Below are 18632 nucleotides of genomic sequence, written 5' to 3' on the forward strand. Positions count from 1 at the left end.
TTTTCCTGATCTGCCCCTACTGCTACAGTGGAGTGGGTGGGTTGAATACAGTTGCTCTCCGAGCTAGAGTTTATGGAATTGTAGGTAAAGGGTTAAGATGATGCTGTTGCCCCTTTCCTTGTTTACTCTCTTACTTCATTTAACTGCCTCAGCTCTGAGCCAGGGGACTGAGATTCAAGCAGTCAGAGAACAGGGTGGGAGTATTTTATGCTTCACACTCTCCCACCCTCAGCCAACAATAAATTCACCCACCAAACATGATTATGGCATGATTGCAGAGAGGACTTTCAAAAGAAGAACGGACATCATGATGAAATTGGCCCAGCACAGAATGCCTGTGATTAATAAGAGCCATGTAGATCAGGGAACAAGTAAGCTCAATCACCACATAAAAAAGGTAGCCAAAGCTTTGCTACAAAAGCCATTTCTCTTCAAAGATTGGTCATAAATCGGTCTGCGGGGAAACATTCCATCCTCTAGGCAAAATTCAATCAGCAGGTCTCTTTCCACACTCGTGCAGGACTCACATAGTGATTGAAGGCAATGTGACTTCCTCCACGCTTGTTTCTGTTCTTCTTTGAAGCAGACCCCTTCATCTGTTACGCCTGTATATATGCCTGGTTCTGCCACATTTACTGTGTTCAACTATTTTGATGATCAAAGAGTACTTATTTTATATTTTCTAGCAAGGAGAATCTTTACGTTTTATTTTTTTAGACTCACCAATATACTGATATACAAAACCAATATACCATTTTCATTACTCTGCTTAATGTCTCCAGGCATCTGAGCGATGTTTGGTAGAATTGGAGTACAGATGGCGTCCATATTTTCAGCAGCACCTATGAGGTGTAAATAAAAAAATGGCACCTATTTAGGCAGGAAATAAGTATATATTATGTCTTTAAATCTGTGCTATTAGTTATATTGATGGTCATAGAATGTTCTTACTTTGTATTTTTTGTTGCACTGTAGAAAGTAAGGTCCCAACCTTGCTAATACTTATGAACAATCTTAGCTTTATGCACGTGAGTAATCTCATTGAAGTGACTGGGAATGCAGACTGTGCACAAAGTTAAGCATATACTTATTTATTCACAGGACTAGGCCTTATTGAGGCCTATGCAACCTAAATTTGACTTCCTGTCACCAGGCCTACTGCTGGCAGCACTGAGCAGTCTTGGCTACTGCATTGATTCCATTTAACTCCACACAGCTTTTGTGTCCACAGACTGACAGCACAGAGGAGCTCCTGATTGGAGCAGGTGGGGAGGCTATGTAAAGGTCCGTGGAAGTGAATTCAGTCATTGGGCTGAACTAGCTTCCACACAGTGGTTCTGAGCTCTGTGCCTTGGAAGCAAACAATTCCCTCTTAACTCTAGTAGTACATCTGCCCAATAGCTAGCCAAGCTACTCAGGCACTGTAGATTTCACTCCCAGTGCAACTACAGGGAAGAGAAGAAATGTTGTGGAAGAAGAGAGGTTGCTTACTGCAGCTTTCCTCTCCTGGCTGGCTGTCCCTTCTGACTGTAATCTGGGTAGAGGAAGTGAGTGATTAGGTGATGAGGAACATAGAGGAAAGAATAGAGGGATGGGATGGGAAAGGGTGGACTCGGGAGAAGAATGGAAGGCCTAAGTAGTGATGGAGAGAAGGAGAGTAGCCAGAAGAAAAAAGAATATAAATGGAAAACAAAGGGGAAATAGAGGAGAAGACAAAAGATTTGGGAAAGGAAAGAATGAACATAATCAGGATGGGGAAGACAGAAGGGAGATAAGACAAAATGATGGAGGGAAGAGAAGACAAATTGGTGGAGGAGAGATTGGAAAAGACAGTTTTGAAGAAAGAGATACACAACAAAACATGTTTCAGAGTAACAGCCGTGTTAGTCTGTATTCGCAAAAAGAAAAGGAGTACTTGTGGCACCTTAGAGACTAACCAATTTATTTGAGCATAAGCTTATGCTCAAATAAATTGGTTAGTCTCTAAGGTACAAGAAAACATGGAGATGCAATATCATTACATTTTATAGACATTTTGTTTTATTCAACTTTTTGTACCCATGATTGAATGGTCTTTAGGTTATTTACAGTTGGAAAAATCTAAAAATGTCCCCGGCATGTAACCAGGGAAAGAGCGAGACCCCCTCCTCAGACTCGACCTCTTTTGGCACCATCCATCACCTTTACTCTGAAACTTGACAAGTATGTGACTCAGCACAGTGCCCGTGGGATGGGCAGGCCAACATCAGCCAGGGGCTGTGGTAGAAAATCAAGTTTAAAAAAAAATCCTATTCTTCAGCCTTCAGGGCTAAGTGATAGGGATTACCACAGCACTGCTTTGTCAAGCTTTCATTTCCTCTTCTCATTCATGGAGTAATTCTTGAAATGTCCAGTGTATGAAAAGAAAAACAAATGGTGTTTACAATTGCTAGTTGAAATATGACACTGGCACCTGATTTTAAATGAGAAGAACCAGGTGAGCTAGTTAAAAAATGGCATGATGACAACCCTATCCAAGTCCCTCAGTGCAGGCAATTGAAGGAAACAATGTATAATGCTAATTACTCTACAGTAATGCCAATGTTCTTTATTCACTGAGGGATTTTCACTGGCACGGAGGGCCCAGTTGAAAAATACAATTCCATGCAAAAGACCATGTGCCACCAAAACATAGTTCACAATACAAATATTATCTCCCATGCACTAGGTGGATAGCGATTATATACTTTTTTCTGTAATCTCATGCAGGGTTGATTATACTGTACTATACAGAGACAGACAGGTAACGAGACTGCCCAAACTGATTGAATTTTGCTATCCAAATTTTGCCAAGCTGTTCTACACTGATTACAGCCAGTTTAGATTAAATGAATAATAATGAAATTAAGGCAAATTATTTGTTCAGCAAAATCCATTGCTATTTGTCTGGCATGTTGTAATGTAATTAGAGCTAATAAAACTATTAATTGTGAACAATTTATTAGTCACATTTGGCCTTTTTCTGTTTGTGAATTGTCTGTGAACACATCCCGGCTTTTATAGATTTTTTTTGTTACTTGTAATTGCTCAAAAATATTTAAACCTGTTCTTGAACTGTTCTGATCGAGTACTCTGGAACATCTGTTTTCAGAATGTATTATTAGGGCTGTCAAGCGATTAAGAAAATTAATCGTGATTAATTGTGCTATTAAACAACAGAATACCATTCATTTAAATATTTTTGATGTTTTCTACATTTTCAAATATATTGATTTCAAATTACAACACAGAATATGAAGTGTACAGTGCTCACTTTATATTTATGATTACAAATATTTGCACTGTAAAAAACAAAAGAAATAGTATTTTTCAAGTCACCTAATACAAGTATTGTAGTGCAATCATGAAAATTGAACTTGCAAATGTAGAATTATGTACAAAATATAACTACATTCAAAAATAACACAATGTAAAACTTTAAAGCAGCAGTTCTCACTGTGGGTCAGGACCCCAAAGTGGGTTGCAACCCCATTTTAATGGGGTCATCAGGGCCAGTATTAGACTTGCTGGACCCAGGGCTGAAGCTGAAGCCCAAGCTTCACCCCCACCCAGGGCAATGGGGCTCGGGATGCAGACGCTTCTCACCCCAACCTGGGGTGGCAGGGCTTGGCCTGAGGTCCCCTTTCCCCATACCCAGAGCAGCTGGGCTCGGGCTCCAACCTCCCACCAGGAGTCATGTAGTAACTTTATTGTCAAAAGGGGGGTTGTGGTGTAATGAAGTTTTAGAACCCCTGCTTTAGAGCCAATGAGTCCACTCAGTCCTATTTCTTTTTCAGCTAATCGCTCAGATAAACAAGTTTGTTTACATCTGCAGGAGATAATGCTGCCTACTTCTTATTTTCAATGTCACCTGAAAGTGAGAATACGCATTCAGATGGCACTGTTGTAGCCGGCATCACAAGATATTTACAAGCCAGATGCGCTAAAGATTCATATGTCCCTCCATGCTTCAACCAACATTCCAGGGGACATGCAGCCATGCTGATGATGGGTTCTGCTTGATAATGATCCAAAGCAGTGTGGACTGATGCATGTTCATTTTCACCATCTGAGTCAGATGCTGTCAGCAGAAGGTTGCTTTTCTTTTTTGGTAGTTCAGGTGCTGTAGTTTCTGCATTGGAGTGTTGCTCTTTTAAGACTTCTGAAAGCATGCTCCACACCTCATCCCTCTCAGATTTTGGAAGGCACTTCAGATTCTTAAACCTTGGGTTGAGTGCTGTAGCTATCTTGAGAAAACTCACATTGGTACCTTCTTTGCATTTTGTCAAATCTGCAATGAAAATGTTGTTAAATCGACCAACATATGCTGGGTCATCATCCGAGACTGGCTGCTATAACGTGAAATACTGTATATGACAGAATGTGGGTAAAACAGAGCAGGAGACGTACTATTCTCCCCCAAGGAGTTCAGTCACAAATTTAATTAATGCATTATTTTTTTAACAAGCCTCATTAGCATGGAAGCATGTCCTCTGGAATGGTGGCCGAAGCATGAAGAGGCATATGAATGTTTAGCATATCTTGAACATAAATACCTTGCTATGCCGGATACAAAAGTGCCATGCGAACGCCTGTTCTCACTTTCATGTGGCATTATAAATAAGAAGCGGGCAGCATTATCTCCTGTAAATGGAAACAAGCTTGTTTGTCTTAGCAATTGGCTGAACAAGAAATAGGACTGAGTGGATTTGTAGGCTCTAAAATTTTACATTGTTTTGTTTTGGAGTGCATTGATGTGACAAATAAAATCTACATTTATAAATTGCATGATAAAGAGACTGCACTGTATGACTTGCATGAAGTGAATTGAAAAATACTTTCTTTTGTTTATCATTTTTACAGTACAAATATTTGTAATAAAAATAATAATAGAAAGTGAGCAGTGTACACTTTGTATTCTGTTTTGTAATTGAAATCAAAATATTTGAAATGTAGAAAAACATCCAAAAATATTTAATACATTGCATTTGGTATTCTATTGTTTAATAGTGCGATTAAAACTGAGATAAATCACAATTAATTTTTGAGTTAATCACATGAATTAACTCCGATTAATCAACAGCCCTATTCATTATTTGAGCTGTGTGATTGCTCACTTAATTATATGATATGATTTCTCTTCCCAAATAGGATAACAATCTTTATAAATAGGAGAAAAAAATGAAGAAAGTCCTAAGGGTGATGATCTCTAGACAGAAGGTATGGAGGACTTTAGGGAGGAAGATCAGAAAGGTGATAATGAAATAATAGGAAAGTTAAAAAATTTTCTAACCTTTTCTACACAAGAAAGAGCATTTTATTTGACTGTATGTGAAACCCATATTTAAAACTAGTCGAATTCCCTCATGACTGAAGGAGAAAGATAAGCTTTATTGGCTATCTAGCAGGCTTTACTTTCACTTTTCTCTTGCATTCACACCATGTAACTGCATGTGTGCGTATATGTGTGGTCCTCTTCACAAAAGTTGCTGCCAACTCACTGCCTGGTTTATTTGTCTGTGTGGCAGGAGTTTCAGGGTGGTGCCATGGATTCTTTGTATTCTTCTGTCCCATAACACACTCTTTTATATGTCAGTCAGGTGAGTGCGTTGAATCCACTGTTCACATCATTTGCCCACCATTAACCCCAGGAATTAATCGCACGTATGTGCACAGAGGTGTTTGCAAAGGTTTCATGTAACTTTGTCCCTTTCATTGTGGTAAGCATGTTATCATCAGTTGTCAGCAACAGAGTTTCAGGGATTCTGTACCTGTGTTGATTATCACAACCTACGCATGTCAGATGAAGGACCACTTCAATTTTTTTGTCTCTTCACCTTAATGCCAGGTGAAACTTGAACCAGAACACTTGAAGTGCAAAGTACTTGAAGTACTTTAAAGCTCCACCACTGAGCTAAAGGAAAATCTCCACTGGCTGCTGGTAGTAGTCCTGATGTAGGCCTGATTCTCTTCTCACTTACATCATTGTAAACCAAAAATAACACCACCGAAGTCAATAAAATTACATAGGTGTAAAACCAGCATGAGAGCAGAATCAGGTCTGATAGACTTGTTAAGTCTTATAGAAATTGATCCCTATATACATTTTACATTAAACTGCTGATTTGATTATACATGAATTTGAGAAAGGAAAGCTTGATGATCTTGTTACAGGTTTTATTAAGTCTTAATTTTTATTTGTTTAGAAAACAATCCTACAATCTGCAAGACAAGCACAGTATAAGGGGTAGCTCTCCTTATTAATACATTTCAGTTCATGTCTGATGCTACCAACTCCACTCACTCCCATGCCTGTTTTTGTCCCTCCCACAGGAGAATCTGGACCTTCTGCTATGCCACCCAGAACAGCCTTTCGTCCATGTGTGCCTACCAGCTTTGGTTTCCTCCTTTTGGCTAGCATTCTGCCCCTAATCTGCCTTCAGATGCTTCCTATTACCACTCCAGTCTGACAATTATATAGTAGTGATTTTAAAGAAGAAAACTCTGGAAGTTAATGTAGCATGACAAATGACTGAAAACTTAAAGTGAAAGCATAAAATAAAATCGGTCTTCCAACAACAATTCTATCCTTGTGTTTTGACACTCAAATATTCTTCTCACCCACCTTCATTTATACTGAATGCATCATCATTCTATCTATACACATTGGATAATAAAGTCCTTAGGGCAGGGATCCTGTCATACTTTTATGTCAGACACTAACAAGTGTCTGCTCACTTACGTTCAGCAGCAGATACGTTTTTAAAAATAGGTGAACCATGCAATTAATGCTGGCTTCTGCAATGGCAAAGAGCTGTTTTATAATGACAAGAAGTGTGTTTTTCTGGATAAAGTTACTTATAAAGGGAACTGGATTTACAATTAATCATTTTAATGAGAAATCAAGAAATGGGAATGTCATTTATTCCTCTATTATGTGAGCCCCTTTAGAAGATTATATCTTCCATATTTATTAATAGACATAAGTGGTGTTATTCCCATGAGCTGATGCCCCTATGAAATGCTTAATACTAAATCCAATTCCCTTTGTATCTAAAGATATCTAGCAAGAAATTCCTCTTGACTATACAAAACACCCCTTTGCCATAATGTTCTCCAGAAAAACCAAAGGGAAGAAAACTTGACAACTGGTAGAGAAAGGGAAGTGAGGGTGCCTGTTTTCCAAAGGGAGGAGGGAAATAACCCTGGGAAGGAGGATCAGGCTAGAGACATGGGGGAGGTGAACTGTTTGGGCGCTATAGAGTCTTTGCTTTGACATCTTGTCCTTGTAAATCTTTGCTGCTCCCCAGCTACACCCAGTGCTGGTAGGGGGCTGAGGGGAAGAAAGACTAGCCTGGCCCCCTGATGAGCTATCCAAGAGGCACTGGCATGTATCTGGTGCTATTGAACAGACTGGAGCCTCCGGAATGCTTTTTAACGGTTCCGCACAGCCCTCTGCAAAAGGGTGCTAGTGGGCCTGGGGCAGCCATTTCGCTCCAGACGCTGCCCCCCTTTCTCACACAACACAAGGCAGCACCACGCATCGCCAGCCCCGCACCGGCCTGTCCCTGCAACGTTACCCGACCCACTTGTGCAGCAGGCAGGCCCGGCTCTACCTTCCCACCACCCAGCCCTCCAGTACCCCAGTGCGCCCACGGACTGGCTCCTCGGACACACCCGCTGGTCCAAGTCCTGACCGTAGCCCCCCCTCTCCCCAAGCAACCCATCACGTTGGCACCCCGGCTCTGCCCCAGTCCCTGCTCCGCCTCCTCCTGCAGCCCAGCCCCCCCTTCTCCTCCAGCAGCCGCCCCTCCGCCTCGGGCAGCGCTAGGGGCAGCCCGGATCCCGCTCCGTGCAGGCAGCGCGTGGGCAGGGCGCGCCCAGGCTGAGCCGCGCACCAGGCGGCGGCGGCGCCGCGAGCAGGGGCAGGGGCAGGGGCAGGGGCAGGACCATTCCACGCTCTGCCTCGCGGCGCCCGCCAGCGGCCCGGGGGAGGGGGCGGGGCGGGGCCGGGCCTAGGCTCCTCCCCCTGCCACTCACGCTCTCCTCCCTCCCCCTGGAGTGGTATAAGGCGCCGGGCTTCCGCGTCCCGTGGCTGCCGTCAGGTGGTTGCGTTCCCGGGGCGGGGCAGAAGGCGCCTAGCGGCGGAAAGAAGTTGGGCAAGAAGAAAGTTGACCACGAGCTGCCCGCGCGTAGGCAGGGCCGAGCGTCCCGGCTCCCTTCGCCAGGCCTCCGCGTCGGCGAGGGCGGCGGCTGGCAGCTCCCCGGGGAGCAGCAGTTTGCGGCGGGCTCCGCCGGGCACGGGGGAGGCGGTGAGAATGGCTGGTGGAGAAGGCGGGGGCGCCAGGGTGCCCGAGTGCCGGGAGCATCTCTTCAAGGTGCTAGTGATCGGGGAGCTGGGCGTGGGCAAAACCAGCATCATCAAGCGGTACGTGCACCAGCTCTTCTCGCAGCACTACCGGGCCACCATCGGGGTGGACTTTGCCCTCAAAGTCATCCACTGGGACAGCAAGACCCTGGTGAGGCTGCAGCTCTGGGACATCGCAGGTAAGAGCACGAGGGAAGCTGCCCGGACTTGAAGAGTGAGCCCGTTTAGTCTCTCCCCGAGCTCTCCTGGGCCCCTTCAGCCGCTGTTGCTTTCTGAGTTGCACAAGACAGTAATAAACTAGGCAGGAAGATACGCAGCTAAGCCTGTCTTCTCGGGCACCTCTGGGATGAGATCATGCTTGTCTCGGCCTTCATAGAGACACAAACTTACTTGGCCTGCTCCGGCTTTACATTCGTCTACATCTTCACTCGGCCCTCTTGCCCTGGCCATGCTGGACTTCCATTTTTCCTCTGGGCTCAGAACAGTAACAAAGCTTTTCACTGCTTTTTGAAGACGTGAGAAAGAGGGCATCGTATCCTGCCAGGCTATTATTGCATTCACTTATTGTAATTAGGACACATCTAATGTGTCTCCATGTTTTTGCTTTGGCCATAATCAGTTGGGGGCTTAACAGCTGACTTCAAAAGACCGTGGTAGTCTTACTAACCGCCTGCTTTCGGGGAACAGAAAACTGTTTATGTTCTGATTTATTCCAGCATTTCAGTAGCGTGGTAACTGTAAAGCTCATTCAATCTTACCATACTCATGACCATCATGCTAAAATAGCTTTAAAATAAATAGCTGTAACTCACAAAAGCTTATGCTCAAATAAATTCGTTTGTCTCTAAGGTGTCACAAGTCCTCCTTTTCTTTTTAAAATAAATGTAGCCTATTCCCAGTTATCAGAGTAACAGCCATGTTAGTCTGTATTCGCAAAAAGAAAAGGAGTACTTATGGCACCTTAGAGACTAACCAATTTATTTGAGCATAAGCTTTCGTGAGCTGTACGAAAGCTTATGCTCAAATAAATTGGTTAGTTGCTAAGGTGCCACAAGTACTCCTTTTCTTATTCCCAGTTAGTGCTGGTACATAGAGAGAGCCCCCTGGGGGACTTAAAGTAACTCGAGCTTCACTACATGCTTAAGTTTAGAGGAAGCATCTCTAGACTGCAGTATTCAGGTCTGCCTTGTTAACTGAAGGGCTAAAGTCAGTCTTCCTGCAACTCCTTGCAAAGCTCCGGGGAGGTGCAGGGTTGCTTAATGCTTAGTTCGTTCACATTATGGACAATGTAAAAACAAAATGTCTGATTGCAATACTCGTCTGTCTGGAAAAATATATAGGGGTTTGGTTTTTTTGAGTTCTCCAGAAATAAAAGCCTGCTGCTGACAAATCTTGTTCACAGCCTGCAATTACATACAGAGGAAAGGAATGTTGTATGAGTCAAACTTCATGCTGCACTTGGGGCACATCTGGCTTAGAGCATTAACCCAGAGTCTGTCACTCTGTCAACTCACCTTATGCTGCGGCATTAAACAGCCCACAGTGTGTAAAATCACACTTTCCTCTGCTTTGTTTACACTATGGGATGGATTAAAGGTGCAGACACCTCTCTAATCTGACATTTCTTTTTTCACTTAGTTAATATCTAGCCCTTAGTGTCTAGCCACACATCTGCTTTCTTTTCCCTTTCTCATCACCTTGTTTCAGGTGTCTCTTTCTAGGTGTGAGACATTGGACTTTAATTCAGGTGTCAATGCTCAGTGTTATGTGCTTGCCATATGAAGGATGGCTTTTAGCATTGCGCTTACTGGGATAGCCTCAGGACTTTCCCACTGAACTTTGAGGGCCCAAGAGAATCCAGCATAAGTCAGCAAAACACAAACGATACAGTGCACAGTACTCTACCTATGTAGCAAACAACGTCACTACCAGTCACAATTTCCATACAGTTTATGGTACCGAGATCGATCTTAAAAACAGAATGTGGATTCTCCAAACAACAAAATCCTACATGTTAATGCAATATGTAGAATGTGATTTTCATATACCTCTTTGAAGCTGTTACCCTATAGAGTAGTATGAATTATCCTAAATGGTGTTTTTTGGAGATTATTTACACAATAGAGGTTTAAGACATTTTCTACAGCAATACATCAAATTCAAAATGGCTGAAGTTGTGGTACAGTTTATTGCCTTCTGCCACTAACTCTTGATGGAAATGTGACATTCTTAATGCACAAAAATAGAAATTAAAGTCATAAAAACTATACCCCCTTCAGCTTTCTCCCCTGCACAACTGGTGCGTGATTTTTAACACTGTACATGAATGTCTGACTTCTGCAACTGAATTCACACTGATATGAGAACACTGAACTAGGATTCATTTTGGATTCAGTAGAACTGTTCTGACTTATATCAAATATTTATGGAGAAGAAACTTTATTGAAGTTGCTGTATGGCCTCTTGGAATACTAAGTTTTGTAGTTTAACTATAAAAGTGAATACTAAACAAGTGATCAAGCAGAATTCAAAGTAAATGAATTGTAACAAATACACTCTCATGTAGTATATGAGAATTGGGGTGATGGAGGAAACAATTCCAGTGTCAAATACCAGCTGTTGTTCACTTACAATAAATTACCTAGGGTAAAACTTTCAAAAGTGCTTAACTGCCTTTCAGTGGGCATTAGGCTTCTAAATCTTGTGGGGATTCTTGAAAATATTACCCTTAAATGTCTCAGTGTTTTCTTAAAATGGAGAAATATAACACAGCCATTTCCTGGATCTCAGACTCTTGAGCCACCCGGTCTTTTTAGCTTATTAATAAATATGGAGCCTTTTCATGCTATGTCGGGTTTTATCCAGCTTAAGTCAATAGTGACTAAAAGTTGCCCACTTAGCTGTGAAATAAGTTGGTGGTTCCAGTAATATTGGACTGATGTCAGTGTAACAATTGATACTATGTTGGTAGAGGCCAAAGGCTGAATGGCCATGGAGAGTGGATTTATTTGCAAAGAACTTGATGCCCTTGTGTTGGACTTTGTCTGGAGAATTGATCAGGTGGCTGTCTTGCTACTAACTTTTGCAGGTGATTGGCAGTCATTAGCCGTGCGTATTCCAAGGTTGGGATAAGGTAGACTGGAAGAATGGTGAGAGCTTGTACTGTTGCCACTCATGGATTAAAGAATAAAATGTTCATAAAATGAATTCCTGTACTATGTCCCCCTTTTTTTTTAAAGAGGGTGGGCTACTCTATGGTGAGTATGTCACAGCAGTCTTCTCTCACCAGTTGCCGTAATTCAGCCCCACCTTTATTTTCAAGATGAAGATGAAATTGGTGTCTTTCAGTATCGGATGGATCCCATGTTTTAGTGGCTTTTAACCTGTGACTTGAATTGCCCAATCCCAAGAGGTGCCAGCTCTTGTATGGTGGGTATAAATTAAGCTTATGCTTGGTCCTGGACTCCATTCTGCTCAAGCACTTCCAGCTGGCCAGAAAAGCTGCACAAATTGACTCCCATAGGCCTCCCCACACCTCATTTAAGCACTGCAGTAACACTCAAAAAATCCTTTGTTAGTATTTGCAAGCTTATTGCTAGTAGCTGGCGATGTGGTTTTAGAGTGACAGTTAACACTGCGTTAACAAGTTTATGCTGAAATTTGTTCTGCAAACATCCAGTATTTAGCAATAAATCTGTTTGGCCTTAACATGTAACTGGGGCCATTAGAAGGTTCAAATGGAAAATAGCGAACATGAGAAGTTGGAATAATTTTTAGTAACAAACTTACTTAAAATAACTTTATTACTTGGGTTCTCTTAATAAAGCCTGTCACTTTACTAAAGGGTGTGACACTGACTATCAGTAAACATGTGATAGCCAATAAATAGGTGGTGCTAGAGGAAATGACTATCTTCCAGCCCTGCACAGCTGGATGTAAATAATTGGGGCTGTATGTGGATGAAGGCTAAACACTTTAGGCATGGCTTAAAAAGGAAAAAGCTCACAGTGGTGAACACCGTTTCATGAGTCAAATGTAACCTTAGTTTTGTTTTTAGTTTTTAAAAAACAAAACAAAACTGGAAACTCTGAACTAATACAGATGTGTTTAAAACTCTTCTGAGCATAAGCTTATCCTTAATCCTATTGAGCTTTGGGGCCTAACAGGAAAAGTGCTGTGCAGTACGATCTAGCTAGACTCTGTAGCATACCTCGTGGAAGAAAGAGGCTTTCCTCCTGGAGTTAAGTGAAGGAAAGACTAAAGTGAGGGTTCCACTCTCCACTCAGTATTCACATAATGCATTACTATTACTGTTATGGGGGCATCTCTTTGACTGCACTAGTCCATTATGGGTTCTGATTGTGTTGTCACTGGATAATGGCTGGTGAGGTAGTGGAATGTCTGCAGAATTTAGTCATCTCTCTGAGAGAGGCTAGACCTGATTAAAAGTGGCACCTTTTCTTTCAATGCAGTGAGTTGCTGAAGTGATTTGGTACCAGTTCACATGTCCTAGTGGGAATTCTCCCCCCCCCCTTTGAAATTCCCTAGTATAGAGATTGTAGGAGTGTTGGGGGGACTTGTTGTAGGGGCAAAGGTAACATAAGCTCGTTTAGTGGAGTGGTAATTGGGTGATCTACTAAAGCACCAGAATCTCTTGTATACATGCCTGTGTACTGAATTTAAAATAGGCTAGGCTGCTGTCTTTTTTGAGGAGCAGTGGTCTTGGTCATGGCAAGGGTGGGAAGTCAGATAGTCCTGTCACTGTATCTTTCAGGAGGAGCTGAGCAGTAATTAGTTGCGTGCTGGTACAGGAAACAAAATCCATAAGTCTAGAGTGACATTTAGAAAAGGAGTACTTGTAGCACCTTAGAGAAGAACAAATTTATTTGAGCATAAGCTTTCATGAGCTACAGCTCACTCCATCGGATGCATGCCGTGGAAAATACAGTGGGGAGATTTATATACGCAGAGAACATGAAACAATGGGTGTTACCATGCACACTGTAATGAGTGATGGTAACACCCATTGTTTCATGTTCTCTGCGTATATAAATCTCCCCACTGTATTTTCCACAGCATGCATCCGATGGAGTGAGCTGTAGCTCATGAAAGCTTATGCTCAAATAAATTTGTTAGTCTCTAAGGTGCCACAAGTACTCCTTTTCTTTTTGCGGATACAGACACACGGCTGCTACTCTGAAACCTGTCATTTAGAAGAGACTTAACTTTAGCCATCCTGTATTAGCAGAATGCTATAATGCCTTTGCCTCACTTGGTACCTGATATACCTTGCAGAAAAGGTATTGGAACCAATTTGGTTGAACTCCTGTAAAATGAGGGAGGAAATAGTAGGTAAATACAGAAGTGTTGACTCATTCTGGTGTGACATAAGAACATAACATAAGAATGGCCATACCGGGTCAGACCAAAGGTCCATCGAGCCCAGTATCCTGTCTGCCGACAGCGGCCAATGCCAGTGCCCCAGAGGGAGTGAACCTAACAGGTAATGATCAAGTGATCTCTCTCCTGCCATCCATCTCCACCCTCTGACAAGCGGAGGCTAGGGACACCATTTCTTACCCATCCTGGCTAATAGACATTAATGGACTTAACTGGATAAATTCATGGAGGTTCTATTTTTAAACCCTGTTATAGTCCTAGCCTTCACAACCTCCTCAGGCAAGGAGTTTCACAGCTTGACTGTGTGCTGAGTGAAGAACTACTTCCTTTTTTTTGTTTTAAACCTGCTGCCTGTTAATTTCATTTGGTGTGCTTTCACACTGCAGAAGAAAAGGCTGTTTTAATTATAATTAAGGATTTTTTCCAAGTCTGAATTTCAATACAAAGTGAGGGATCTCTTCTTGGGTAACATACCTTGTATGCTATTTGAACCAAGAGGTAGAAGGGTGTGCTGCAAATGTGGCTATATCTAGAAATCAATTTCTTGATTTAAAAATCCCCGAAGGAGCAAACTTTGAGACATCTAAAGACTTAAAAATAAATAAACACCCTATCTTGCTTTCTGCCTAGATATCACCATGGTGATGGTGATCTGTGGTTCTATAAAATGGGAGAAGATAAATCTGGTTATTCCTTTCTTTATAACAGTTAATGCAAATGACCTAATCCTGCTCGTATTATTAGTCTGTATGTTTGTATTCACATCGGAGCTCTAGGGTGAAAGAAGTAGAGTGGGCTCAGAGAGCAATTGATTTGCTCTATTCCAGAGTCATTAATGTCAATGCCAGACTGAAGTAAGAGTGCTATTAAAGCTTCAACAATTAAATTACTTCATTATTTTTTGGCAGAAAATCACCCTCCTTTTTTAGGGCTTTCACCATAGTAAGGAAGAATAGCTCTAAATTTTTTAGATCACTAGGTTGATTACCTAAAATTGCATGGAAATTGCATGACACAAGTAAAGAGCTGGAAATGCATGATGTAAGGATTCTATATTCTTGCACGCTACTTGAGTTCTAACATGCTCAATTTTGCTCATAACCCCACTAACTCCAAGACTTACATACAGTAAGAACTCTGAACTGCTATATCTTTCTATCTGGAGATCTCAAAGCACCTAGCTATGAGTTAGGGGAGTGGAGTATATCCCAATTTAAAAGGTGCAGGAAACTGACAAAGGTGAAGTAGCTTGCCCGAAATCTGAGCGTCAGTGTAAGAGCTGCATAAAGTGGAGTGGACAGATTTACAGAGGCACTTGAAGATGCAGATGGACGCCTACTGGAGTTTATAAAAGGTCTCAAGTGAGTTAGGTACCTAACTCCCACTGACTTCCCTGGCCCCATGGGAGCCAGGGAAGGAGGTGCAGGAGGAAAGAACTATCCTGGACACTAATTCACAGTTGCATCCGATGAAGTGAGCTACAGCTCACTTCAAGCTTATGCTCAAATTGGTTAGTCTCTAAGGTGCCACAAGTACTCCTTTTCTTTTTGCGAATACAGACTAACACGGCTGCTACTCTGAAACAGTGGAATATGTGCGGGGAGGAAATATTACAGTAAGTTCAGTTGAGGGGTTTCTTATCTTCCTATGTATTGGAAGATAGAATGAAAGTCCCAATTTTTGGGGGGTTGACTGGGGGACAGTCCCTAAGGGAGAGCACAAAACCTTGCATTTGCTACTCCCTTCTCAGTTTTGTTGTTGAAAACCGATCCCTCTCATCTGGTGCAGTAGATTGCTTGAGAGTTAATGAGTTCACTCTCAGTAGCTAGTTTGGCTTGCTGTATCTTTAGACTGTTGGGTTTTATTGCAGTAGAGCATAAAAGCTCTTGATAGTGAATTAAACACAGGTTCCTACATAAAAGGCTTATTGTCTCTAAGCTGTATGTAAAGAATATATACAATTTAGGCTATTTCTACACTATAGCATACATCGGCATAAGTTATGTTGCTCAGGGGTTGCCCCCCTGAGTGACCTAAGTTACACCAACATAAGTGCCAGAGTGGACAGTGCTATGTCGGTATGAGGGCTTCTCCCACCCATTTAGCTGTCACCGCCTCTCACGGAGGTGGCTTTATTCTGCTGACAGGAGAGAGCTCTCCCGTCAGCACAGAGCATCTTCACCAGACTCACTGCAATGGTGCAGCTGCATGTGTAGACAAGCCCTTAGTGTCACTAAACCTTTGATTTGTGTGTGTAGTTTTTTTTTAAAAAAAAATATTATTTCAGTTTGGTAACTGGTTTGATTCTTATTTGTAATACGCTAATAATTAAAACTCCCAAGTATGCAGCATTTAGCTTATTACACAATGCTTTTCTTCAATTATTATGATATCTTGTGCAGTGTACCTTCTTACAGATGCCTGCATTCCAAAGCAAGCCTCAAACTCTGCATTTTGTGCACTAAGAATTTCATCACTTCAGAAAATCATGGTTGACTTGAAAATCTGTAGTTCACCTGTGTTGAGTCATTGCCCTTGGAGATATGTGGTGCAGTAATTCAAATGTGTACTAACTTGTTTACCTATTTTTCCACTGGGAATGTCTTTGAGATACAAAAAAAAATAGCTTGCTTCAGTTAACTTCGACTCTGGAAAGCATGCATTAATTTCCTGAGAACTAATAGTTCTAAATGTTGGCAATTTTTCATTCTTAATCTCAAATCTAAATTTAGCACATAGTTCTAAAAAGCCCTCATAAGTGGAGGTAACTTACAACTCTGAAAATACTAAGTAATCTCTTCTGTGAAAGATTACTAGCATGCAAAGTACAGTAAAATTATAAACAGAGGAACTTAAATATTTTGCCATAGTAGAGTTCTGTATTTTTAGTGTAAAGCATTGTGGCATCTTACAGTTCTTCAATTTATACTATATTTGAGCTACCCTGCTTGTAATACCATGTGCTCTAAACAAATCACAAGCATTGTGATCCTACAAAATTCAAGGATATAAAATTTAAAAACCAAAACACAACCCTGTTGTCACTTTAAATTTTACTAATTTGGTGTGAAGGAGAAATCACCCTTCCCCCCTAATATATAATAGTTCTAAGGCAGGCAGCATAGCTTTAAAATCAGGTATCCTGTGCATTAATCGCACGGATTATGCAAGATAGGACTGTTCAGTTTTCTTCTTTTCAATTAACAAAGATTTATCTTCAGCCAGTAAATGATTTGAGCTCGTGTGCATTGCAATATTCACCAAAACCAGTTTTCCTAGCTGGCCTTCAAGAACCATTTGCAGAATCTTGTTGCTGTGGCACAACAACTAGGATGAGATCTTCAACTAATGTCCAGTTAAATCAGAAAGAACAGGAGTACTTGTGGCACCTTAGACTAACCAATTTATTTGAGCATAAACTTTCGTGGGCTGCAGCTCACTTCATCAGATGCACAGAATGGAACACATACATACATGAAAAGGTGGAAGTTGCCATACCAACTCTAAGAGGCTAATTAAGATGAGCAATTATCAGCAGGAGAGGAAAAAAAAAAAACTTTTGTAGTGATGATCAAGATGGCACATTTCAGACAGTTAAGAAGGTGTGAGGATACTTAACATGGGGAAATAGATTCAATTTGTGTAATGACCCAGCCACTCCCAGTCTCTATTCAAGTGCAAGTTAATGGTATCTAGTTTGCAAATTAATTCTAGTTCAGCAGTTCCTCGTTGGAGTCTGTTCTTAAAGGTGGCAATTTTACAACAGAAAAGCTTCAAGTCTGTTACTGAGTGGCCAGAGAGGTTGAAGTGTTCTCCTACTGGTTTTTGAATGTTTTGATTCCTGATCTCAGACTTGTGTCCACTTACTCTTTTTTGCGTAGAGACTGTCCAGTTTGGCCAATGTACATGGCAGAGGGGCATTGCTGGCACATATCACATTGGTAGATGTGCAGGTGAACGAGCACCTGATGGCGTGGCTAATGTGATTAGGTCCTATGATGGTGTCACTTAAATAAATACGTGGACAGAGTTGGCATCAGGCTTTGTTGCAAGGATAAGTTCCTGGGTTAGTGTTTTAGTTGTGTGGTTGCTGGTGAGTATTTGCTTCGGGTTGGGGGGCTGTCTGTAAGCGAGGACTGGTCTGTCTCCCAAGATCCATGAGAGCGAGGGATTGTCTTTTAGGATAGGTTGTAGATCTTTGATGCGCTGGAGGGGTTTTATTTGGGTGCTGAAGGTCACGGCTAGTGACGTTCTGTTTTCTTTGTTGGACCTGACTTCTGGGTACTCTCTGGTTCTGTCAGTCTGTTTTTTTGTTTTGTTTTTTTCACTTCAGCAGGTGGGTATTGTAGTTTTAAGAATGCTTGATAGAGGCACACCTACAAGATCTGTCTCTGTCTGAGGGATTGGAGCAAATGTGGTTGTATCGTAGAGCTTGGCTGTAGACAGTGGATTGTGTGGTGTGTCCTGGAAGGAAGCTGGAGGCATGTAGGTTTCTGGTATAGGGTGGTGGCTGTGACCATTGTTTATTAGCACAGTAGTGTCCAGGAACTAGACTGCTTGTGTGGATTGGTCCAGGCTGAGGTTGATGGTGGGATGGAAATTGTTGAAATCATGGTGGAATTCCTCAAGGGCTTCTTTTCCATGGGTCCAGATGATGTTGTCAATGTAGCGCAAGTAGAGTAGGGGCATTAGGGGACAAGAGCTAAGGAAGCATTGTTCTAAGTCAGCCATAAAAATGTTGGCATACTGTGGAGCCATGCAGGTACTCATAGCAGTGCCACTGATTTGAAGGTATACATTGTCCACAAATGTGACATCGTTATAGAGGAGGACCAAGTCACAAAGT

The 18632-nt window shown here is 41.9% G+C and overlaps 2 protein-coding genes across 3 annotated transcripts in view; both read left to right on the top strand.

Annotated features, from left to right (window-relative positions):
* GRM1 (glutamate metabotropic receptor 1) overlaps positions 1–6544 on the top strand; it is a 339484-nt gene extending 332940 nt beyond the window's left edge. The window contains exon 9 of one of the 2 annotated variants that reach the window (XM_073337558.1): positions 6352–6544. In XM_073337558.1, the coding sequence (XP_073193659.1) occupies positions 6352–6436 (85 nt within the window). In that variant the 3' untranslated portion in view covers positions 6437–6544. The remainder of the gene's footprint in view (positions 1–6351) is intronic. The other variant, XM_073337560.1, reaches the window with a different exon arrangement.
* A 1466-nt stretch (positions 6545–8010) lies between these two features.
* RAB32 (RAB32, member RAS oncogene family) overlaps positions 8011–18632 on the top strand; it is a 57964-nt gene continuing 47342 nt past the window's right edge. The window contains exon 1 of the mRNA XM_073337562.1: positions 8011–8565. Within this exon, the coding sequence (XP_073193663.1) occupies positions 8337–8565 (229 nt within the window). The 5' untranslated portion in view covers positions 8011–8336. The remainder of the gene's footprint in view (positions 8566–18632) is intronic.

The sequence above is a fragment of the Lepidochelys kempii genome, chromosome 3 (assembly GCF_965140265.1).
Source record: "Lepidochelys kempii isolate rLepKem1 chromosome 3, rLepKem1.hap2, whole genome shotgun sequence".
NCBI lineage: Eukaryota > Metazoa > Chordata > Testudines > Cheloniidae > Lepidochelys > Lepidochelys kempii.